This window comes from Rhinolophus hipposideros (genome assembly GCF_964194185.1).
Source record: "Rhinolophus hipposideros genome assembly, chromosome: 13".
Taxonomy (NCBI): Eukaryota; Metazoa; Chordata; class Mammalia; order Chiroptera; family Rhinolophidae; genus Rhinolophus; species Rhinolophus hipposideros.
Window position 1 is genome coordinate 14,953,417 of NC_138059.1, and position 26,928 is coordinate 14,980,344.

At 36.7% G+C, this 26,928-nt stretch overlaps 1 protein-coding gene across 3 annotated transcripts in view; it reads right to left on the minus strand.

Annotated features, from left to right (window-relative positions):
- The window catches only part of COL14A1 (collagen type XIV alpha 1 chain), a 202,731-nt gene that overhangs the window by 163,117 nt on the left and 12,686 nt on the right, over nt 1-26,928 (minus strand). For all 3 annotated transcript variants that reach the window (XM_081070910.1, XM_081070912.1, XM_081070911.1), the window contains exons 2-5: nt 19,095-19,220; nt 9,275-9,391; nt 6,342-6,485; nt 997-1,083 (exon numbers count right to left, since the gene is read on the minus strand). In XM_081070910.1, coding sequence (XP_080927036.1) covers nt 997-1,083; nt 6,342-6,485; nt 9,275-9,391; nt 19,095-19,182 — 436 coding nt within the window. In that variant the 5' untranslated portion in view covers nt 19,183-19,220. The remainder of the gene's footprint in view (nt 1-996; nt 1,084-6,341; nt 6,486-9,274; nt 9,392-19,094; nt 19,221-26,928) is intronic.

Sequence of the window (26,928 nt, forward strand, 5' to 3'; positions counted from 1 at the left end):
GAAAAGAAGCGATGGGGTAAGCTGATGGGTGACTACGTTTTTAGCTATTAGTAGGTAACATTTTTAGGAAACCATTTGTTTGTCTTTCTAGTCCGTGAATATTTACGGGACCCCTGTTCCGCATCGTAAACTGCTAGGTACTGAGGAGTCAGTGAGGAGCAAAAACATTCACAATCCTTGATGTCTTAGATTTTACAGTCTAGTGGGGAAGACAAACATTCAATTATAAGTGAATGTAAAATTACAACTATGACAAGTGCTGTAAAAGACAGTTAGTTGTTGTACGAGGGCCGGTAACAGAATAGTCAGGGAAGGCTTCCGAGAAAGTAATGATGGAACTGAGCTTTAAAGGGGAAAAAGGAGGTATTCAGGCAGAGTGGTGATACGGGAGAGTGTTGTTCCATGTAGAGGGGATGGCAGGTGCTGTCCTGGGAAAGACCATGGCCTCTAAAGGACCAGAGAGGAGGCCAGTGGGCAAATCGATGAGGAAGGTGCGGAAGGTAGGTAGGTTACGAGAGAGGTCTTGCTGAGGATTCTAGCCTCCATCCTAAGAGCTACTGAAGGGGTTTTAACGTGTGTGTGGGCATAGTATAGGGTCAGATTTATCTTGAAAAGGTTGCTCTAATTTCTGGGTAAAGAACCAATTGAGATTTTGCTAATAAATAATAACTGTATGGCAAGAAAGAAATGGAAGCTTAGCTGAGTATTGGCAATAGACATGGAAAGAAATGAATAGATTGTGTCAGCATTTCAATTGCAAAGCAATTCACTAGAACTTGGTGATGTATTGAATACGGGAGAATAAGGCACAGGGAAGGAAGTGTTGACAATTTATATGTGTGAGGAAGGAAGAAGGAGTGAAATGGGGATAAGGGAGATTCGCCCATTAGATCCGTACTCTTCTGATGGGACTAACAGTCACATATGTGTGTAGTGCCTGTGTTAAAACAATTCAACCCCCAAAATAAGCAAACAAACAAACAAAAAAAATCTGACCTTCTGGTACAGATGGTTTATTCCCATTTCCTTTGTCCACAGCCTTGACTCTGGGTTTTGGATCCTTTCTTTTTTCCAAATCTTTAACTGGAAGAAAAGTAGAAATAGAGTAGCATGTTATGTTAAAGACTAAAAGAAAATATTCACTAAATTATTGTCTGTGTCTATGAGTTTTTGTTTCTCATTTGTTTGTCTTGTTCTTTTTGGTTACCAGAGGGTAAGGGGGTGGGGGGTGGGTGATGAGGGTAAAGGGGATCAAATATATGGTGATGGAAGGAGAACTGACTCTGGGTGGTGAACACACAATGGGATTTATAGACGATGTAATACAGAATTGTACACCTGAAATCTATGTAAATTTACTAACAATTGTCACCCCAATAAAATTAATTAAAAAAAAAAAGAAAGAAAATATTCAATGCGTATTACTAAAACCCTTGCAAGTATTGAGAGTACTAAGTAGAAATTAGCTCCGTGGTAGAATCTCATCTCCAAAGACTAGAACTGCTATTTTCTTTCACCCTTATCATGGGAAGGTGTGGAACACTTAAGGAATTACTTTGATCGAGGACTCACTATGGGCAGATGAATCAAATAAATTTAAGCTTTCAAATCTGCTAGAAAACAGACATGATTTCATACGTGAGGGAACTAAGGAGGCTAAGCAACTAAAAAATATCTCATAAAGCCAGAAAGTGTTGGCACAGGATTCAAACCACAGCTTTGGGTCTCTGACAAGGCCTGAGTTGTCCTCTACTCTAAAAACATCTTAGCGGTGAATATCCTCATTTGGAGTTAGTTTATCTGTAATAGAAGGTGGAGAACCCCATGCTATTTTTCTTTCAAACTTAAAAAAATGTTTCCCTATGAATAAATAGTAGAATTTCTTTGTCACTTTCATTAGGAAATATTCAGGGACCCAGAATGCTCCTTGATCTTTTAATTCATTCATACCAATGTATTCCATTAGCTTTAATTCCTACTGCTCAAAAAGCCACAGCAGCTTTCCTCCTATTGCTGAGTACCTTACATTGTGTGAGTCAGTTAAGACCCCCACCAAACTAGCTATAGTCTCTGCACAAATAAAATGCCCTGTGAATAGGCAGAAGTGATCCCCGTGGCAAGATATTTCATTTAACTGTTGCATTTACTTCACGGAAATCAGCAAATTTGTTGGAGGGTAAGCTATGCAGGGGAAACACCCTTTCCTCTGAAACACCCTTCCTGCCTTCTCTAACATATTATTCCATTACTCTTGTCTTTACCGTCTCCTCCTCTACAAAAGTGTTTTGAGATTTGTCAGCTGCCAATGTGGTGTCTCTGCAGTTCTAGTATTCCTTTTCTTAGAAACTTTCCTTAGCTTTCTAGTACCTAGAAACTACATTCCAAGATTAAAAATAAAAATAATGAATGTAAGATGTCTTGATCCTGTTATTCTCACGGACCTTCTAATTTTCTAAATTCATTTTTTTCAGACTTCATTCTCTGACTTCTTTATAAGCCTTGGGCACTTTGGAACACCCCCTTCTTTATTTTTGTAATTAATTAATTTTTTATTAAAGTATAGTTGACATACATTACATTAGTTTTAGGTGTACAACATAGAGTTTTGACATTTATGCGCCTCACAATGTGATCACCATAATAAGCTTAGTAACCATCTGTCACCATACAAAATTATCACAATATCATTGACTATATTTCCTGTGGTGTACATTACACCCCTGTCACTTATTTGTTTTATAACTGGGAGTTTGTACCTCTTTTTCCCCTTCACCTCACCCTCCTCCCCTCTCGCAACCACCAATTTGTTCTCTGTATTTTTGAGTCCGTTTCTGTTTTGTTTTGTTTGTTCATTTGCGTTGTTTTTTTTTTTTGAGTCCACACATAAATGAAACCATACAGTATTTGTTTTTCTCTTTCTGACTGATTTCACCTAGTATAATACCCTCTAGATCCATCCATGTTGCCACAAATAGCAAGATTTCAGCCTTTTTTATGGCTGAGTAATATTCCAGTGTGTGTGTCATATCTTCTTTATCCATTCATCTACCAATGAGCACTTAGGTTGCTTCCACATCTTGGTTATTATAAATAATACTGCAATGAATATAGGGGTGCAGATATCTTTTCAAATTACTGTTTTCATTTTCTACAGACAAATACTCAGGTGTGGAAGTGCTATGTCATATGGAACACCCCCTTCTTTAAATTATTTTCTTTCTCAGGTTTTATAAAGGTATTATCCTGGGTTTTCTTGTATTCCTCTGACCCCTCCTTTACATTCTCATTCTTTGAGCTCTTTTTCTGCTTCTCTTCCTGAAATGTGATCATATATCAAATTGCCTTGCATCTCTGTAAGCCCCACCTATAATTTTATCATCCTATAATTTTAATTCTCACCCTTCCATGGATAATTTCCAAATAGACACCTTCAATCCCACCCACACATAGGCCGTGGCCTCAAACTGCTTACATTCTGGGGAAAAGAAAAATGTCTACAACTTTAATATGAAAAAAAAAAATTGTGTTGAGTGGTGCTAAAAGTAGAAATAGATCTGAGAAAGAATAATTTTAAAGACTCGGGGAAATTTCTCTGGGAAAATAACACTTCAGCCTGACTTTGAAAGACGAGCAAGATTTTGCCGGAAGAGATTAACAAAATGTTATTCTAAAAAGGAAAATGGTGGCTGAAAAGAAAGTGTGCCAAAATAGGGCCATTGATCGGTCTCCAAATGAAAAAGAATAAATAACAACCCCCTTGAACTCAGCCACTAGGTCACATATAAGATGTAACACATATGTCACACCGAGCTGCTGTCCCTCTCGCGCAGGGACAAAATCAGTTAGAAAACTGTCACAAGCAAAGTGGCACTAACCCTAGTAACAGTAGCTACTGTGCCCCTACTATGTGCTGAAGAGAGCTAATCGAGGCAGTAACAGGCACATGTCATCATCCCCATTTGCAGATGAGGGACTTGAGGCTGGATGTGACTGAGTTCCTTGACCAAATGCACACACCAGATTTGGAATCATAATATCCAGCAGATCAGACATGTCTTTCTGTCTTCAAATCCCAAAGACTGTTTCTTATGCTTCCCAGTGTATCAGAAGATGGATTTATGAAGAATTCAAATACCTACACAATTGGAAACCTATATCCACAAGATTTGTCTGGATCATCATTTTCCTGGCTCCAACCACGAACGTTTCCCAAAAAAGGGAGACCAGGCTTTAGCCCCATCGCACAGGGAGCAAAAATATAACTGAAGTGCCAAATGGGAAAGGAAGCCACCCAAACAAAGTTATTTTAATTTTATTCTTACAAACAGTTATATGGGAAGAACTAATCCCTCTATCTTGCCAATAAAAACAACGTAGCTGAAAAAATATATACTTACGTACAATTTATCCAACTAACCAGTTAGACTGTTTCACTAAGATTATTTCAGCAGAGTTTAGTAATCTGAAGACAACAGCATGTGCTTAAGTCTTTTGAGAAAATAGCTGTTGGGAAAGCTTTTAAACGCTACCTGTGTTTCTTAGGCTGCTCAGTCAGTGGAATATTTGAAATCATCGATCACAATACCTTTAGAGTATTGTAAAATGAATCATTTTTCCTTGTCCCTTTTCCTGTTTCTCACAAAGTTAAAGATAAGTCATGTTGCTTATTCATGTAGGAATGTCAGAGGCCAGCAACTGAAGCCCAGTGCCAATAAAATGAGACAGAAGGCTGATTTATATTGAAAATAACATTAAAAAACCTTTTCCTGAACTTCCAGAAAATGCAAATCTCAAAAGAATGTAACATGTAAAACATGTGTGTGTCCTGCTGACAGGTAGGTTTACCAAATGTCTTTTGTTTGGAAGTTTCCAGAGGTAGCAAGTTAACAAACTTGTTTTTTTAATTTAGAAAAAAAGTCACAAACTATGTCTCATAAAACGTTACTTAAAAGGGGAAGAAAAAAAAAAGGAGAGAGAGAAAATCCAAATAGAACAGTGCTGCACGCATAGTGTTAGAACCCACAGCCTCCCAGATTTGTGGATTCAACTTAGCGGCAGGATGTAAAAAGCTATTCTTACTTGAAATGATGCCTAGGATTTGCTTCAAAATAACTTGGGGGGTGGGGTAATAGATGAAACAAGACTGGTCATGAATGGCTAATTGTTGAAGCGAGTGATGGATACTTAGGGGTTCATTGTACTATTCCGCTGATTTTTTAAATTATGTTTAAAATTGCCCTTAATAATAAGTTTGGCTTTCTTTTTTTAAGTGTCTATCTTAACAATGAAGTAACACAGAAAATTAACCATGGTAGGCTTCCTCTGTTGCATTCATGATACTCAAAACTCTGCCCTCCACATTTGACAGGCCATCTCCAGGAAGAGGGAGTTGCTGTATAATTTCTCTGGTGACTAGAATATAAGGTCCATAGGGGCAGGGATCTGTCATGTCCCAGTACCTAGAAGAAGTCCTGACATTTAGTAGTCATGCAATATATATATTTTTTGAATAAATAAATAAATGACTATTTCCTGAAGGCAGAAGAATCAGGGCCTGTGTGAACAACTTTTAAACTCAATATAAGGAAAAGCTGTCCAAAGAAACAGTGCAGCCTGGGCTTTTAGTCTGGACTGAAGCTTTTTCTCCTGCTTAGAATGTCTCTAGGTAACCCTCCCTTTCTCTGTCTACCCAACTTACTATTTGAGAACTGGCTCAAATATGATGCCAACCCCCATCCATGCTCTTCGCAGCCCATTATTGGAGCAGAGAGAGCAGCCCCTTTCACAGACTACTGAATCTCTCTCCCTCTCTCTCTAGTACTTACCATGTTGTATTTGTTCACAGATCTGTTTGTCATGGGTACTGGCACATAAGAGGCTGACCATAAATGTCAACTGATTAAATACTGGAAAGAGTTCAATATCTTGTTACATAGTTACATATCTTGTTGGTCTTGTGGAGGCTAGGTTGGCACTTGCTAGGGATACTATAGAAAAGATACAGGTATCATCCACTCAGTCATCTGTTAAGTATTTATTGAGCACCTACTATGTGCCAGGTAGATGAGATGTCTGGGTAAGGTTTAGGGGACAGCGCCAGGGAGAGCATTTGAAAATTAAAACTTAAAGGATAAATAAGAGTGCAGTGAAATGGGTTAAGGGAGAAGCAGAAGAGTACTAGTGATAGAAGGAACTCATGGAAGATTGTACTAAAGTCTTTTAAAGGATCTCTTCAAATCTAAACAATCTAGGATTTTAACTGTTACAGTATTTACCACAGACTCAAATTCAGAGTTGAGATAGGGTCCCTTGGTGGCACTTTAAGACCTATAAATACGTACTTCTGAATTGACCTTGGGCTGGCTTGCTTTCTTTGTCTTTATTGTATGCAATAATTTGAACTGTGTAATTCTGGTCTGGCATAAGACCTTGAATAATTGCTTTAGTTGCAGTGTTCTGAAGATTCAATTGATTGGTTTTTCCACCTACAATAAAACAGAAAGATATATCAGTTTAAGAAATAGGTTAACTGTGTACATTAAGAAATTTTATTAACCAGGAATCATTTTAAAAGGTGAAGACATTTAAGAAGATATATCTCATGGTACATATGTGCATAGCACTTAATTGTAATATGCTTTTCATTTTCATTCGCAGTTGTACTCTTTGCATTAGACAAACAGTTGTCTAAGTTAGATAAATAACACATTCACAAAAATCTTTCATCATAACATACTATTGTTTTTATACACTAGAGAAAACCACAGTACCAGATTAAAAGACAGTAAGTCCTCAACATCAGATATACTCTTCGAGGAAAGAATTCCACTTCAAAGTGAAGGGAAAGATATGGGCAGACTGAATGTACTTATCTACACTGGAATTTTTCTTATGGCCTTTCTAAAGTCAGTCAAAGCGTCTCTGAAGCGTGAGCAATTTACTTGTCTTAAACTTGAGTATTACTGACTCAGGACGTTGAAGGAACCACTCATTACCTGGCTACTTAAAAGTTAGCTTGGTTCATGAAAAGATTTCAAACTCCCATTATCTCCCCATCAAATTAGACTGACATCTAAGGCTTTCCTGAAAATGCTGTTGATTAAATACTCAATCTTTTATACAAAATTCCAACTATACCTTTCTTCTCCAATTTCTGGCACTGATTACTATGTCAGGGAAAGCGAAATTAATTTAAAATGTCTGCCCTTCTAGTAGTAACTACAAAAAGGGTCTGAAATTTGCTGAACTAATAAAACAGAACAGAACACAGATTACATTTTAATCATATTCTAATAAAATTGACGACTTTAAGTCTGAAATTTGATGGTACCATCCATGCCTTCTGCCACTAGACAGCAGAACTGAGCCTTTCTCTTGCCAAAACCCATTTCCTTAAATGCATTTGTGTCCAAGATTTAAATCTGGTTTAACAAACTTTTATCATTTAAAATTCATTTATGACAAAGTGCATCAATTTAATCTTTCATAATGTGTGTTTCACTAAATGAAAAAAAAAAAATCCTTAGAAAACTGTATGAGAATCCCTCTCTGAGAGGCGTAGGGTGTATTACTTTAAAGGCATTGAGAATCCTGCAATAAAAAAAGCTTTAAACTCTGTTTAAAATGGTACTTCTCAAATTTATTTGACCATTAAACAATTTGGTTGTGTAATAGCTATTAGTATCCTGAAGGATATCGTGGAACATGTTTTGGGAAAGACTAGTATAAACAACACTTGGAACATGTCATATAGTGCTAAAATGTCTACAAACACTGTGTGTTTCGATGTACTTATTACTCTTTCTATTTACTCGATTTGTTTTATGTTTGATCAAGTAGATACCAGAGTGTCAAGGCTGACTTATTAGTTTGGGCCACTGCAGGAAGGACACAGGGTCACTGGGGAAAACACATCCAGTATTCATAAAGAACTAACTTGCTTTCCTCCTCATTTTTTATTTTGTCACTAGAGGTATGGAAGCAAGAGCTGGAGGTCTACTCTTTAGATGTGTGGTGGCAGAGGGAATTGAAGAGTCAGGCTGAGGTTTGGTTTAAAGCCCACCCATGTCACTTTTAAGATTCTAAGATTCCTCAATGACACCTGCTTGATATACTTAACAGATTGGTGTTATCAGCAATTAATCAGGAAAAGTTAAAACACTGATGACCTGGAGAGAGAAAAATTCCCTTTCAAGATCCAACATGGGGAATTCTCAGAGGTACCACGCTTCAGAAATTTATATTTTGACCTGTAATGTCATAATATTGCTCAAGAATCTCTTAAACTTAAATTTCTCAGCATGGCTTCTTTTAGAAAACAAACTGTATTTTTAAAAGTCAAAGTTATTTCAAAATTGGGCCGTGTTCCAAAAATGAAAATTCTGAACCAAACAGAAGAAAAGACTGCTTTCCACAAGTGAGTCCCTTCTGTAGGTCAAAATGGGAAAAGTTAGCCTCTGGGAGCAATAAACCAGAAGTCATTCTAAGAAGAGTATGCATAACATCTATTCATAAAAGAAGGTCCCTTTTTAGTGACCAAGCAAGGAATGAGGTGTTACATCTGCTTGTTTTGTTTGAGATTTTAAATCTACTACAAGATAACAGGCCCCTACTTAGGAAAAACAGAGCATCATTTTATGAGTTGGGAAAAAGCTTGCAATAGAAAGGAGTCCAGTTCCGTCCATATAACTATCTTTATTACCAACAAAGAGAAACAATTATTATATTTATATAAGTACATATTATGCAAATATGCTATTATTAAGCATTTATTACATACACTGTGAAAATGGACCCTAGAAGAAATGACACCTGAGGGATATACTAAAGAGCATATTTTTTATATAACTGCTTTCTCTTCATGACGAATAAATTTAACTTTTGCTTTTCCTGCTTTAATTTATCACTTATTTTCACAATGTCTACTTAGCTTTCATAATTTTAATGTAGTATCACTGAATAATAGTCCATCAACTTAATTAATCATAATTTACTCAACTAGTAACAGATGTTGGCCATCCAGATGTACTGTATTTTTTTAAGTGTCTTTAGACCAAAAGTATTCTCCTATGTTGAAATGGAGGTAGTGAGAATTTTTGATAATCTAGAAATTTCACCTGAGGAGAATTATGGATCTTTAGACTTTGGGACCATTATTTCCTGGATTCGAAGGTAAGATTTCAAGCTCAAATACTTAAAAACAAACAACAACAAAAAATCCTATACATTTTTAGTTACCTATGTGTAAATGTTGCTAAACTCTGACTGTTTTTACCTGAAGCTGGAGACACAAGAAGTTTGTATCCACCAAATTTTCCTCTTGGAGCCTTCCATGAAATCTGTATACTATCATGAGATAATACGTTATATCTTAACCGTGTCGGTGAAGCCACTGAAAAGGAAAAACAAAAAAATGTTGAAATGTTGAAACATTTAAGCTTCCATTTGTTAAATTAAAAAGTCAAAGTAATCAAAATATATAAGACTTCTTCAGCTTCAAAATGTGTTCTTTCTACAACCCCATTAATGCGTTACTTGTTGGCAAAATAACACTAGTTTAAGAGCATTTGTTTCTTACTCAAGAGGTAAGCATTTGTTAAATAGTACTGACCTTATGACAAAGAACTGTGACTTAGGGTTAGAATTTAATACTCTAGTCTGGTTTAAAAATTGGAGCCAATCTTGTAAAATGCTGTCATTATGTTATAAGGATAAATTTTTCTTCTTGGAACATCTGAGCTTTTATAATCTACTCTACAGGGACTTGTTTCATGGCTTCAGATTTTTCACTTTAGTAATCCAATATCTCTTATCATAAGGTCATTTAAGAAGGCTATTATGAACATATTATAGTAATAAGATATCATTTAAAAACATTTGAGAAAGAGATTGTAAAGGACCAAATAAAAAAGAACCAAATAAAAGATAATTTTATAAACTTTGATTTATTATTCAAGTGTAGCTGATTTATACGTTACAGAATTATACAAAGCACATGGTCATAAATCATCCCAGGATGTTTAATCTTTTCTGATAGTTCACAAAATTAATAGATCTATGTGGGGTTTTTTTGTTTAAGTCATTCAAATTTAAAAACATATTTTTGAAACTCTACTAATATGTTACAGAATTTAAAAAGAAATACTTTAGTGAGAAGACTTTTATTATATAATATCTAAATTAGCTTGGGGGAAAAAAACCTAAAACTTAACAGAAAAGTTTGCTCTTATTACCACTTTTACGCCCAGCCTTTCTTTCTCACTTTAGGAAACAGAGCGTGGGAGAAGAAAACAACTATTCTCCTTAATCAGTATCTCGTATAATACGGGGTTTGGATATCAGTTTGATTCTCAGTTGTGTCACTTATTAGATAAATAATCTTAAGAAAGTGACTTGAGCAAGGCTTTGTTTCTTCCAAAGCCTTATTTTTTTAATTATTTTTTTAAGTTACAGTTGACATTCAATATCATTTTATATTAGTTTCAGGTGTACAGCCTATGATTAGACACTTATAGAACTTACAAAGTGATCCCTGTGAGAAGTTTAGTACCCACCTGACACTAACCATATTTGTTGCAACATTATTGACTATATTCTCTATGCTGCACTTTACATCCCCATGACTATTTTGTAACTGCAAATTTGTACTTCTTAATCCCTTCACCTTTTTCACGAATCCCCCAACCTCCCCCAACCCTCTAGCTCCCCCCACCCCCGCCATGGCTACCATCAGTTTCTTCTCTGTTTCTAAGTCTCTTTCTGTTTTGTTTGTTCATTTACTTTGTTCTTTAGATTCCACATATAAGTGATATCATATGATATTTGTCTTTCTCTGTCTGACTTATTTTACTTAGCATAATACCCTTTAGGTCCATCCATGTTGTTGCACCAAAGCCTTATTTCTAAAAAAGGTGACAGCAATACTTTCTGCACATGATAAACGACAACATTAAATAGGATAATGGCTAAAATGCATTATAACAGCACATCAATAAATATTTGTTCCTCTTCCCTCTTCCTTCATGTATGGGTGACCTCCAAAGCTCATTTAATCCTCATAAAAATACATTGGTATCCCAATGTTACATAAAATGGAAGTAAGGAGAAGCTCAGAGATTTTCCCAAGTTCACACGTTGGTGAATGACAATCTCTGACCCCAAATGAAATTCTGTTCCTTTGGGAGAAGATCCCATAAAGAAGTCACCTTTCATTGAGCTGGATGAATGAGCAATTTATTCCTCTATAGACCATCCACTCATCAGAAATCAGTCAGCACTGAAGGACATAACCTTGAGTAGAATTCTCTTTCTAGAGCCCTTTACTACCGCTCAGTAGTGAATGCCAGTCAAGCAAAACAAAAACTTTGGTTTCCCATTCTCAGTTTGACAGGAATGGAAGAAAGAGTTCACATTTCTCTGGTTTATGGGAAAATAAGGTGTATCATAAAAACTAGTTTAACATAGAAGAGGAAGGTGGCTAACTGAACATTTGGGTAAACAGAGAAACGGTTACTATTTTGCTTAGTCTGGAAATTGGGGAGAAAATCTATCTATAGATAGGTTTTTATTACTTGAGGCAGAAGACTGAAAATAAGAATTTAAAAATGTAGACAATATATCCAGTTTCTGAGCCAAATCTTGTCAGTGGGCTGATAGACATCATCGGGCAAGCTTATTGCAAAGTTCTACATGAAAGCACTGGTGAAAGAAAGCTGGCATGCCTGAGAACTAGCCGTCAAATGGAAAAGTGCAAGTAGGGTGGAGGATTCAGTCTCGGTAGTTCCAAGAGGGTCAGCCAATTCTGTCAGCACCCCAGGTGTGCTGACATCTCAAGGAGAACAAAGACGTTAACACCATTCAGGTTTCCTAGGTTAAAGATTAGACATCTTTGCAGCATTTTCTAGCCAGGCTATTGTTCTTTGACCTGGTCTGAGTTTATACCCTGCAACAGTTTTTTGGGTGGATGGCTAGCCTTAGGAGCCTCCAGGAGAAAATAACGAGGACAGTATTGATGATGCTCTGACCACACAGGTCACGCTCAGAGAGCATAAGTGTGCTCCAGAACCCAGAGTGACACTAGCTTCCATTGAACAATACCGCCATTTTCTTTTACCAATGGACCACACCTCTTGCCTATAGAAGCATAAATGCTCTCACAATCATTCAAAGAAAATCTTAGTTGGACACAAATGTCACTTTTTCTTTACGCTTTTGCCTTTAGGGCGAAAAACACTGAAAAGAAGAAATGCTAGTTAAGAAAGAAAGAAGCATGAGGTCACAGTTTTGGATTTCAAAGTTATTTCCCTTTTTCCTGTATGGAAGGCGCTGGGACTGGTGCCAAAGCAAGGGCAGCAAGATTGACAGAAGCACTCTAAGTGCAGTGGAAAAATAATTGTCCTTATCTCATGGAACAAAAATTTGTGTATATTTAATACCAGACCCATGATTTTTCTTTCTGTGAGCACAAAGGAGGTGCTTCTACACATATACTTAACTTACAGTAATAATTACAAATGCTTGCATGAACTTGACTCAACAGTTAATTTGTGTCAGTTAAAATCCTAAGCTTTTAAGAAGACAAAAGTCAAGTGTAAAGCTTGATGTCTGGCACCAAGAACCAAGAGCAACCTAACAAACTCAGCCTTTGCATGGTGAAATCAGGCTTCCTATGAGGGGATTGGGCCAAATACAACATTTGTGAATATATGAACTTTATCCCAATGGGGGCTTGAGGAAGAATACCGAGGAGGGTCCATTCATTATCTTTCTCTTTAGTACAGGATCAAGCTTGTTACTGAAAGTATGGGGGTATTTTTGTTTAATCATGTTGTATTTCTTTTTAGATGGAAGATTTTCTTTAAACCCCAAGAATTTCACTGCAATCATTCTCAGAAATCAAATCTCATAGGCATAGGCAAATAAAAAAAAAAGGAATATTTGTTACATTTCAGTTTAGACTCAATTTTTTGCCTTTCCTTCCCTTCTTTCCTTCCTTGTTTCCTTCTTCCTTCCTCTCTTCCTTCTTCTCTCTCTTCCTTTCTTTCACTTCAACTCAACTCAACTAAAATCTTCCTGTTTTGACAATCTATGCAAAGGTTTACTTCTAATGAAATATTCTCATTAGTTTCTTGAAACGCCAGTTTTTTACAAAGGAACACTGAAATGCAGGTCTTCTGTTCTTCACTCCCCATAATCACCTCCCCTCTTCCTCTTCTAACAGCACCTTGGTTTTCTTCCAAGGAACAAACTCCCTTCCCACTGCATGGGGCCTTAGCTGTGCTATCAACCATCCATCCTCCCCTGGCTTAGGGGTGGTAGGTCAGGCCAACTCTCCCAAGAATCTGTCCAATGATGGAAGGATGGAAAATAGCTCGTCATTTCATTCCAATGACATGCTCTTAAAAAAAAAAAAGTCACTAATTCCTAGAGACTAGATCTAGAGTGTTCCCAGATTCTTATCCTTTTCAAAGTTTAATTACTTAATTTTTACCTTAATTTTATGAGCTCCTTCACTACCTACGAGTAAATACATTTTTTTGCTTAAATTGGCTAGAGATAGGTTCTATTATTTGCCACCAAATATCTCTGACTGGTAGAGATGGAAAAGTATGGGCACTGAGAGTATTTTCCCTTTCAAAACATAGTTTAGGTTGCCATATCAATGGATCAACTTATTATTTTTATTAAGTAGGTAAAAGACCTCTAAACAGCAGAGAAGTATTTGGTTTATTTTTTCAAGTGATCTTAAATAAAAGAAAAAAAAAAACAAACAAACCAAAAACAGAACGCTAGCTTTTCACCTTAGTCATTTTTCAATTAAATGCATTGCCCGAATGTTCTATAAATTGGAGAAATTAAAAATTGGAGAGAAATTTACTATGGGATATGCTAGAGGGATCTTTCTATCTTGCTTAGAACCTAATGTGTTTTAATTTCACGATTCATTATAAAGATGCTGAAAACAGCCGTAAGGAAAATACTCTCCACTCCCAAACATATTTGACTACTAATAACAACAATAATAATAATAATAATAATAATAATAATATGTGTAAGTGTATTAACACAGAGGAGATCTTTATAAAGTTAATTCTAGCCCCAATGCAAAGTCTCCAATTTTATATACTTTGAGGTTTTTTAAATGACAGTTACTTTACCTTCAGTGGTTCCTTCTTGTAACCATCCAGAACAAACATTACTAGAACCAAGCACAGACTTACTATGGAATTCTGAGGAAGTATTGGTGCCACCATTCAGTCATACTATACACATTTTTCCCCCTAGAGCCAACACAACATTACTTTGTGTTCCAGTTCATTTAACAACTTGCCTTGAAAAGACGATGCTAGACTAGCCCAGGTATAAACAGTTATAGGAGCCAATGTGGGTTCATATCCTCTAGAGAAGGAAACTGCTTCATAAAGAATTACCCGGCGAGGCAAAAGGCTAAAGCATATTCTGTGATTAGGGATTTAAGAGGTGAGAGTTAGCTTCCTGTCTGCCTTTTAATACTGACTGCTTTCGTTCTCTATTGCCACTGTAACAAATGGTCACAAAGTGGCATAAAACAACAGAAATGTATGATCTTACAGTTCTGGGGATCAGAAATCTGACGTGGGTCTCTCTGGGTTGAAATCAATGTGTCTGTAGGGCTGTGTTCCTTTCTGGAGACTCTAGGGGAGAGTCTGTTCCCTTGCTTTTTCCTTGCTTCTGAAGGAGGCTCCCCATATTCCTTGACTTGAGGCCCCTTCCATCTCCAAAGCAGCAACTGCTAGTCAAGACTTTCTCACATAGCATCGCTCTGACATTGGTTTCTCTTCTCCCTCTTCCATATTTAAGGATCCCTGTGATTGGGTCCAAATTGGATCCACCTAGATAATCCAAGGTAATCTCCCTATTTTTCAGCTGGTTAAAAACCTTAATTCCACCCGACATCTTAATTCCCCTTTGCCATATAATATAACATACGTTCAGGCCCTAGGGATTAGGAGAAGAACAATAATGTGGGCACATTATTCTGCCTACTGCAGACCATTTTTTGTGTGTGTGTGAATAAACGTGATTCCAAAAATGTCTATAAGAATATAAGGTTTGAGAAAAATTAGTGTCTGCTACAGTGTTTCCCTGAAAATAAGACCTAGCCGGACTATCAGCTCTAATGCATTTTTTGGAGTAGAAATTAATATAAGACCCAGTATTATTTTAATATAATATAAGACCGGGTCGTATATAATATAATATACTATAAGACCGGGTCTTATTAATTTTTGCTCCAAGACACATGGGAGTTGACTGCCCAGCTAGGTCTTACTGTCGGGGAAATGGTATGACTATGCATTGTTCTGTCCTGAAATACAGACACTAAAGAGAGAACCCCTGCCTTTAATGAGCTTCGTTAGGTAAAGCAACAATTACAACACAAGGATATAGAAGCAATAATAACACAGGGGTTGAAATTAAAGTCCCCATCTACTCAGTTCTCCAGCAAAGAGCCTCAGAATCTTATCTGATACAGTAGCCCCTCCTTATCCACAGTTTTGCTTTCCGTGGTTTCAGTTAACCACAGTCCACCACACTCCAAAAATATTAAATGGAAAACTCCAGAAATACACAGTTCATAAGTTTTAACTTGTGCACCATTCTGAGCAATGCGATGAAATCTAACACCATTCCAGGACATAAATCACCTTTTGTCCACCATCTCCCTTTGTCTACCTGCCCATGAGTCACTTTGCAGCCACCCCAGTTATCAGATCGGTTATCAGACAGAGAAAGAGAGACCACATTCACAGAACTTCTATTACAGTATATTTTTATAATTGTTTTATGTTATTATTAGTTAGTGTTGTCAATCCCCCACTGTATATAAATTTATAAATTAAACTTTATTATAGGTATGTATGAAGTCTGACAATTAAGTTCGAGAACTTGCCACAGTGCACTTACATTGGCAGCACTGTACAAACAGCTCAGTAAGGTTTCATAACCTTGGTATATCAGTGTCTCACAGCTGTGTCTGTGTCGACGTGTGGCGGTGTCTTGCTGAGTGGCATTCGTTATTGTTGTTGCATGATTTTGTGTACCGTCCTGAGAATGTCTGAGCTTGAATTAGAGCAATGAACAAACATTACATTTCTTGTTAAACTTGGCAAGAGTGGAAGTGAAATCAGGGACATGTTAGTCCAAGTTTATGGGGATAATGCCATGAAGAAAATGGCAGCGTACAAATGGAGTAAACGTTTTTCTGAGGGGAGAGACCACCCTCGACACTTAGCTCTTGGACAACTTAATATATGCATGATCGTCTCATGATCTATCTTGCTTTTGTTATTCCTATCCCTCAAGCCCCTGTGAGTCACAAAGATGAGTATCAGCAATATTGCTATGAGAGTGTCCCTAAAAAACAGAGCTGTTTAAAATCCCCCATAATCTGGCTCCAATCTAGCTTTCCATCTTTGTCTGTCACCACACCCCCACAGAACCTGTATTGGATTGAATCCGTTTATACTCTCTCTCCAGTGGCCATTAAGCTGCTGGAAGGCAGAGGGAAGCTTCATTCAGCTTTGTAACTTGAGTCTGACACACAGGATGTGCCCCATAAGAGTTAATTGAAAACAGAATTTGGCTAACACTGTGTATCTGGTAGACAGCATCCCTGAAAGTACCCCAGAAGAGCTCTATATGATCATTTCCTCCACAAATGACTATTCTGAATTAAGCTAGACGGAGATGGCAAGTCTGAAGGGCTTCGTGATTTGCCTCTACCCTTTGTGCCTAAGGGCCTACATCCTGTATCCTGTTGTTTAGCAGGTTAGTTATCTAGGATTTCTATTAACAGTTTTCTAATTGCCACAGCTGAAAGCATTCTTTTATCAATGTAAATAACATAAGCAGAATTTGCCTATTCAACTGATGCTTTTGTGTTGCATGAAGTATAGGAACTACGGTCATTTACTTACAGTGTTTTCACACTATTGAACCATGCAAAGAGTCACGTTCCATCCCTTTCCAAGAAAGTGTGCCCCACATTAAGGAACCAGGGTGTAATGTTTCTTGCATCTGATTTTTCTACAACCTTAAATTCCAAACATTAGACATTAATACTTCTAAAACAGCCTTATCACATTGAGACTACCTTGCTCAGCTGATGAATGACAATTTCAGCACCCAAATTTGTTTCTGCTGGATTACCATGTTTGTCTAGTAATATCTTTTTGAGCAGTTTTATTTATATATATATATATATATATATATATATATATATATATATATATATATATATATATATATTATGCACTTATTTTGGAGCTTAGCATACTTTTTCTGTAAAGGGCCAGATAAATATTTTAGGGTTTGTGGACTTTACAGACTTTGTCACGAGTACTCAGCTTTGCCATTGCAGTGTGAGAGCAGCCACAGACATATGTAAACAAATGAGCATGCAGTGTTCCAATAAAACTTTATTTATAAAAGTAGGCAGTGGGCCAGATTTGGCCCAGAGGTGGTAGCTTGCCAACTCCTGACATACTTTATAAAACTGAGTGGAATTCAAAAATAGAAGTGCAGATCCCAATAACATAAATAGATTTCGAAAAGTGTTACGGAGCGAGTTCCCCAGAAAATGACCACGGAGCCGAATTGGACAAATTAATACTCTTTATTACAGATCCGAATCTGGGCTCAAGCCTCCACTGACACAGCAGTGAGCGAGAGCCCCAGCACTGTTTCCCGTCCCTTTTTATTCTTTCCTGTTACTTGTCCTTTTTCTGATTGGTGTGCCTTTGAGATAAAAAAGGGTGCTTTTTTTTTTTTTTTTTAAGGGGATGTTCTCAAGGGTAGGTTTCCTTAAGGGGATGTTCCCAGGGGTAGGTTTCCTTAAGGGGATGTTCTGCTTATCTTTGCTGCAGCAACAGGATATCCAGTTTTGGGGTAAGCTTGACTGGGTACATGTTTTTAATGGAAGATATGTGCAGGTGGCCGAAAATTTCCCACGGCACTTTGCTCTGACCTGCTTATCTTCCATTGTTAGGTAGCTTGCCTAAGCTGAATTGAGGCACGGGGTTATATTTTTTTCTTTTTTTTCTTTTCTTGACCTTTGGTTTTTTTTTAAGAAACTCTTTCTCTTGATGGCCTTTTTTTTTTTTTTTTTTTTTGGAACAGGACTTTATTGGGGTACAGTGTGTACTTCCAGGATGTTTCTCAAGTCAAGTTGTCCTTTCAACCTTAGTTGTGGAGGGTGCTGTTCAGCTTCAAGTTGTTGCCCTTTCAGGCTTAGTTGTGGAGGGTGCAGCTCAGCTCCAGGTCCAGTTGCCATTGCTAGTTGTAGGGGGCGCAGCCCACCATCCCTTGTGGGACTCGAGGAATTGAACTGGTAACCTTGTGGTTGAGAGCCCGTGCTCCAACCAACAACTGAGCCATCCGGGAGGCAGCTCAGCTCAAGGTACCCTGTTCAAACTTTAGTTGCACACCTTGCAGGGTGTGCTGCCCACCATTCCTTGCGGGACTGGAGGAATTGAACTGGCAACCTTGTGGTTGATGTGAGAATCAAACCGGCAGCCTTCAGAGTTAGGAGCAAGGAGCTCCAACCACCTGAGCCACTGGGCCAGCCCCTATGTGCTCAGTTTTTAAAGAACGAAGCAAGGGCCAAGTATGCAGTGGTAGAAATATTTTGTAGACACTCTATTTAAGAGACAAGGCATGATTGGGATACACACTACACACTTTATAGCTCCTTATTAATAGAACTGATTTTGTAACATGAAAATGTGACGTTACTAATTCAATTTGCGCAGCCGAAAAGAAGCCAAGTTCAGAATGAGCCATTAAACCAACTGCCACAAAATTACTATGCTCAATCACTCTTGAGGTCATAATCCTCATCAAAGTTGTGGCACATTTCTACAATGTAAAAAGTTGGTAATAATGATCAACAGCCAACATACGACCATGTCCTAGACACACATTTGAACTGGTGAAGCACTATTAGGGTAAATAAATTTTTTAAAAAAATGATCATTAGAACCAACACAGCTGGAATCCCAGACCTAATAGTTATCTTAAACTATTAGTTAAGTTATCTTAAAGTTTCCCATTACCTTGAGCCTGGACAATGGTGCAAAAGTAAGCAATTGCCAAAACAGTGGGAAACAGCCAGTACTGCGTGTTGCACTGAAAAATCTTCATTTTATTTCCTGCTTTTCACATGGGATGCAGCAGCAGTCCTGGAAACAGAGAACACAGGATATGTTTAGGAGACTGAATATAAGGTACGAACATGAGTCATCTAGGACAGGCAAACAAGCCAATATGGATTAGTATTGTCAGGAAGTAACCCTAGGGTATCATATGTTTCACCCTAAAATATAAACTGATAAAAGATGTGTGAAAAGATGCTGTAAAGGCAAAGAATGGTCTGAAGTATTTGGGAAAGAAGTTCAGAGGGTCCTTTGTGGCTCTTTTGGAAGGCATAAATTGCACAGTGAATTCCCTAAAGAGATGAAATCCAAAAGTTTACCTGAAATGAACATAATAACCAAACAATCATAATTTCCTTACCAGTAATGTGCTGCTCCAGTATTTTTCACATAAAGTTAGAAGCCCTACTGTTTCCTTATATTGCCTACAATGTAAAGATAGGTAGGACCTTTCTTCCAGTGATCAAAGAGAATTTGAAAAATCACTTTATGTTAATATTAAATCACTATTCAGCTTTCATTTTACTTGGTGAAGTAATCCCTAATCTTTTCTTACAACTGTATTTTTCTGATATGTGTGAATCTAAAACTCTTCCAAGTTTTTCTTTTTCATTATAATATCAATAAAAGAAGAGCTATAAGAAAAAGAGAGATAAATGAAAAGAGGGAGAAGAAGGAAGAAAAGGAAAGAATAAAGGGTGAATGTTAGGTATTAATTTAAAAGGCCAACCTACAAATTATTGACTACAATTATATTATAAGCCATTACAGATTTCTTCCCTCAGAGATTAAGACATCTCCAAAATTTTCTTCAACCAAGGGTATTTTTTGTTCATATATTCATTCACTTATTCATTCATTTATTCCCCAATATTGTTCCACAAAAGTTCTGAGGTATTTAATAATAAAGAAATATAATGTGTAAGATAGGGTTGCCAAATTTAACAAATAACACAGAATTCCCAGTCCATTTTTAATTTCAGGTAAATAGCAATATTTTTTTAACATGTCCCATGCAATATTTGGTACACACTAGATTAAAAAAATATTATTGTTTACCTGAAATTAAAATTTAAGTGGGTGTCTTGGAAATCCTAGTCTAAAGGGAAATGTGGAAAAATAATACAGTAGTAGTAAGTTAAATAAGCAGAGAAAATCTATCTGGTTGTGTTATTAGAGATGACCAGGAATTTGGCACAGAATTTATGAACTAGCAGTCCAAGAAAGAAGGAAGCACACTAAGTTTTAAGGTTTACTAGATAATTAAATTTTAAAACATCTTTTTGGAGATGCATAGCTTTTCCTGACATGGAAAACGGAGTAGACTTTTTCCCATGGTTCATCCATAAAAGGTCACTATACTTTATTCACCGTAACGTTTATCAAGCTCTTAGATGTGTGAAGACAACTGTAAGTACTTCACACATACATAAATTCCTTTAATCTTCATGGCAATCCTTCGAAGTATGGCTTCAATATCAATTTACAGATGAGGAAAATGAGGCGCAGAGAAGTTCCCCAAATCACAAATCTTGTGAGTCCAGGATCCACGATTTTCACCCTCACAGACATGGTAGAAGTATGTTCGAAAAATATTTGTATAGTATCACACTTCATACCACTTTCTTTTCATTCTAAAATATCTTCCCTTGATGATGACAAAAGTAATGAGTTTTAGTTGTGCAAAATTAGAAAATACAAGCACAACAGAGTATGCTCTTTTTGAAGTCTATCTTTCCCTTACTGAAGTGCAAATATTTTCGAGTGACAGTCTTGTTATAATATATATGGCAATATCATAATTTATTTATTATCCATCTTTATTTGAAAATTTCGTTGATTTCCAAATTTGTAATGACCATCCTATTCACTCACATCTCCTTGAATATGAGTATATGGCTATAGATTTCCTTTGGCTAAATTCTCAATGTTGGACCTGCTTGGTAAAACAAGATGCGTGTTTTAAGGTTTTTGAATGCCCTACAGATTTATACTGATTTCCACGACCACCAGCATCTTATATGAGTACCAAACCACATCATTTTCACCATTCAAGTCATAGCTATAGGTGCTAAAGCTCCCATGATGCCCGTTGATGAGTTTCTGAATGATACTGTCTGGACTTTGCCATCCTTGTGGGCACCTGGGAACTGGCCTGGCTAGTGATAGCCACACAGGGTCATCGGCTCATCACTGCATGAAAAAGTGTCAAGGATACCACAGATCTAAGTCAAGGCTAAGCTCATGATTTCTTGTTTTTCTATGTAAAACCATGGTTGTATCCTGCTTTCCTCACTACCTCTAACTGCCCCAAGGCCATTTATTGCTCTTAAGAGGATTTCTGACTCTTACTCATTTCAATCCAGTCCAGGGCCACGTTGCTGCTTATCTTTTCATCTAGGGAATATTGGAAATATAGGAGATGTCTTCCCATTGGAAACACATTATTTTGCATAGGGATTTTAAATGTCCCTTCCAATGCAATAGTTGGGAAATGGTCATCAGTTCCTGAAATTCCAAACATGATCTTCTCCATGTTTGATTCCAACATGGAGTAATGGGTTCTGATGCTGATGCTCGCTGGGGTCATGTGCACATCTAAAGTGTCACTGATACAAGCAACTACTTCCTGAACACTTCCCGCAATGAATTCGTTGGTGAGCCTGTGAAAGGGCAGCGCACGGAACAGAGCGCTGACATGGACTTGTAGACCTCTACAGTTTCACTTGAGAAAGCTGCCCTTTGCTGCTGCCTGCTTTCCTAAAATTCCAGTAACACTGACACAACACTGAAGTCTTTGGAGTTGAGAGCCAGTTCTCTGTGGGGCAAGATTTAGACAATGATGAGTCTCAGGGATTCCAAGATTCTATTCATCTTGGGTCTCCTGGTGCAAGCCATGCGCAGAGTTTCTCATGCCTGAATTCCTGCAATCCTAGACTGAATCTGTGTAATTCATTGAGGCACTGGGTTACCAAAGAATCCCTTCAACATTTGCAAATCAGACATTTCCCGGAGTCTACAGATAGCTCAGGGGACATTTCTCCCAGGCTCACTTATCTTTGTTGTCTCCACATACACGTATTATTGTTTTTATATAATGTTGACTATGTGTAGGTAATTTTTGGATTTGCATTAATAATCAAAACTAATAGCTTTCATTTCTTTAAAGGTTTTAGTGTCAAGAGTATTTGAGCTTCGTAAAATAAGTTAGAAAACTTTCCACATTTTCATTGTTTTTGTAATAGTTTAAGTAGCATGGGAATGATCTATTCTATGAAGACCTATGAATAATTTCAGCAAGAAAATCACGTGGATGTACTTTCCTTTTTTGCAACGTTTCTGAGATATAATTTACATTCAATATACAGCACAAACTTAAAGTGTAAAATTTGGTAAGTTCTAACATTTGTATACACTTATAATACATTTCCCTTTTTGAAGATAATCCTGCACAAGTTTTTAGAATGTTTTCTTGTTTATATATCTACTTACATTTTCTGCTTCTTGGTTCTAGCGTGAATATTTTCCCATAAAGTTATTTTTTTCATTTTAATTTTCAAATTTATTAGCAGAGTTGTGTGATTTCTCAACTTAAAACATATCTTTTCTGGTTATAGCTCCATTATTAGTACTAAATTAATACTTTTCTGACTTCTTTTTTCTCTCCAGAATAGATTATATATTTGTCCAGACTGCATTTTTTAAAGTTTTTTTAACCTGTCAATATTGTTTTTTTGCTTCTGATTTCTTTCTGTACGTATCACTAGACATTGCTTTTTTTCCTTTTCTGGTTTTTTATTTTTCTTGCCCTTTTAAAAATTTTTTTTAATCCTTAATTAATGTAATGTTATTCTTTGAGACCATTAATTTTCCCATGAATATGCTTTGGCAGCATCATATAAGAATTAATTTACTTTTTAATCTAAGAGTTATTTTAGTGAGTGTAGCAAAGCATGATTCTATGAACCTTCAAAGCAATATGACTCATGCACTTAAACCTCTGATATTCTGGTTTTATTCTAGAGTAATACAGGGTATACAGAGGAATAAATATTTGTATTTCTTTCAAGCAAGCAATCATTCTTTTGTGTTTCCAAATTAAAGGGAAATACAAATGCTTTGATAATCATATAATCAAGTTAAGATCCTATAATAAAATTAAAGAATGTACTCATTTGTGCTTAGGGGTCCAAAAAAACTCTTCGCCTACCAGCCTGTCATAGTTCCAAAATGGTAATTACTAAAGAATATTTCCTTGGATTAACACACTCATATACAGGAGCTCCTTAAAATTCCCAGTGAAATCAGCAACACATTAAGTTTGGCATTAATGTGTATATGGCATTTTAACCTGGATTAATTTATTACAGATTAGTAAACCAACCATTTGTCAGGGCACAGAGGAAATGAGACAAACGGATGAGTCAATTTTGATGAAATACAGGAGAAGAGACCCTGGGACATCACAGGACCCTTGGCCTACAGAGGCAATTAGGAGATTAGGTGGATTATCCAAAAAGGTGTGAGTAATCCTTACCTAGACAGAAGGTAGGAATCAGGAGATTTGAAAAGATAAGGGAGCAGGCTGCAGCCTTATCACAACCAAGCCATCAATACGTCTGCCCGTCAGCCAGAGAGCTGTCCATGACACCCAAAGAAAACTACAGCAGCAGAATCACTTCTCCAAGTCAAAAAAACAAAAAAAGGTTTTATTCCCCAAACATTATAACTACAGGTTCCAATCAGAACAAGGCAAAAAGGAGAGGTAAGGAAACAGGCATGTGTCTTTTTGTCATGCACTTTAAGATCAGAGGACTTTTATCAGATAGTATCATGTGATAATGTTATAATATAGCAAAAAGAGTTCCTCTGACAAGCCACAATCCAATAGCCTTTCTCTGTTCTCATCAAAGCACTGCAGTTCCTATATTTTAAAGCAATACTTAACATGCCTCAGTGGAAGTTAATCTGCATTTCACATAATTTAAATAAATAACTAAATACTAACCCAGTCTTGGCAACTTTTTTTTGAAAACTGAGTATTATTTAGTATAGCCATAGCTTATCTTTAAATTCTTCCTTTTTTGCTGTTTACTTTAAATTAGGATGAGTAATACCATATTGGAGAAGTGGAATTTTAGTTTTCCCAAGGTTTTCTGCCAAGTCTCTAAATATTTTGGACAGCAAAATAGGGGCAAGAAAAATCCCAGTTCCTATTAAAGTGTCATGATATAGTTTAACATTTACCAAAACGTCAAAACCTAATTGGTCGAAATGTTGCCCAAAAGCCTGCATAAAACAATTCTGCCTTAATTTTTATTTTATTTTTTTAAACATCATGACAAAAATGGCTACTTAGCTCTTAGTTCAGAAGATATAAACCAATTTGGGTAAAGTTGATCATGTTTAGCACAAATTTTCTCAACACACTGTCACGATTTTGTAATCAGTAACTTAAAACTATCCCCATTAGGGCTAAATTAGCCCCTTCTTCCACTTTATATGTTTTGTTCTACTTAATCTCAATTGTATGGTTAAATTTAACAAGAAGCAAAGGCCCTGAGTGCAGCTCATTTTATCAAAATTCCTTAAAATATTATTCTAAAGTTTCTGTAAACCATTCATACACACACGTGCACATGTGCACACACACACAGATTTACATATATATGTACACCCAAACATTGGATAATGTTCTATTCAATCAGTGCTGCCTTACAAAATAAAAAAAAAAGAACATAAACTTAAAATTATAGCTAGTCATCTGCATACCAGGCCCTGAGAGAGATTATTTATAGTTTTACAATTTTCATCCCAACAATCACTTATTAAGAAGTCCTACTATAAAACCAAAGCTCTCTACTTGATAGCAGGGAAGATACAAAAGTTCTTATTATATGATCCCTGCCCTCAGTCAGCTCACTTACCATTTTATTGACAGGGATGAATGCAAGCAAATATACCCGTATTGCAAAATTAAATGAGCTAAGTATGAAAGGGAACAAAGAGTTGCCACAAAGTTGTAGTATACAGTGGAAACCTGGGAATTAGGAAGGCAGTCCTGCCCATAATTGGTTGCAGGTCCTTGACTAACTGGTTTAACCACTCTATGACTTGATTTCTTTATCAATAAAATGTGCACATTAATATCTACTTTATATTGGGCCAGCCCAGTGGCTCAGGTGGTTGGAGCTCCGTGCTCCTAACACCAAAGGCTGCCGGTTTGATTCCCACATGGGCCAGTGGGCTCTCAACCACAAGGTTGCTAGTTCTACTCCCGTAAGGGATGGTGGGCTGCACCCCCTGCAACTAACAATGCAACTGGACCTGGAGCTGAGCTGCGCCCTCCACAACTACGATTGAAAGGACAACAACTTGACTTGGAAACAGTCCTGGAAATACACACTGTTCCCCAATAAAGTCCTGTTCCCCTTCCCCAATAAAATCTTTTTTTAAAAAATATCTACTTTATAGAATGATTGTGATCATATAAATAATGTACTCCAAACACAGGCAGCTCTCAAAATGTCTAACTAGTAGCATGTTCGCAACAGGTTGAATAAACACAAAGAATATTACTTTCTTACAAAGGAAAGGGGAATGATAATAATCAGTGAATTTGCTAGTTGGGTGGATACTAAGAGGAAGGGAAATCAAGAAGTTTTTATCTCCCACATCATATTAAGGTTGTGGGACTAATTTGACATGAAGTTGTAGGCAAAAACTGAAGATCCAGATAATGACAGTGGCACAACATTTGCTTGGGTGAATGGCTTTAACTTTTTAAAATACATTCCAATCAATTTTTATCATTTTCCGGAGGACAGCTCTATGTAGGTTCAAAATAATCAACCATATAGAGATGTGGAAGATTTGACTTACAGAAATTCATAGACTTAGAATGCAAAGAAGATTGGAAAGAAATGAGAATGTTTAACTTAAGCAAGTTTTAATTAAGCCTAGGAAAAATAAGAATCAGAAGCACCTAATGATTGTCTTCAAATGTCTGAAGCACTTTCATGTGGAAGATAAAACGAGATTATTTTGTGCAGCTTCTGCAAATAGAATTTGAATCAATGAACTGATCCACAGAGATGTGTGTTCGGATAAAAAACATTCTCTAACACTTAGAACAGGTTCTTCTCTTTTACTAGATAGAAGCTCTGAGGTAGAAGCTGGCTAAGTTTTGGCAGAAGCAGGAATTCCATTATAAAAGGGAGTCCTGAATTTGTGGACAGGGTACTAGACATAATGACCTCTAAGATGCCTTCCCTAGCTCTACACTGTTAAAATTTCAATATCCACTTTATAGAAGGAGAATTGTATAGTCAATTGATGATCTAGGTCATACAGATTAAGGTATTAGCCCAGTGTGTTGACCTCGCTTAGTGTTCTTTAATTTTCTCTCTAGTGAAAATATTCTCCTCACATCCGGAATAATCAAAAGAGTTTTCAGAATTAGCTAATGCTGTCTACTTAAAAACAAGCCCTGGGGAAAGTTAGTGGTTACTACTTTTAGCTATTAGCATCACGGCATTGTAGGAAACAACTCTAAATGAGGAATAAAGACCTAGTTTTATTACTATTAGCTTGGTCATTAGCCTTTTTACCCCTAAGCGAACTCAACACTGTGCATGGCATAGTGACTAGAAAGCAAGTGGAAAGCCACAGTCTTATTAGCATAAAGTGTGGATGAGTAGAAGAGTTCAGGAATGACAGAAACTGGAAATTAAGA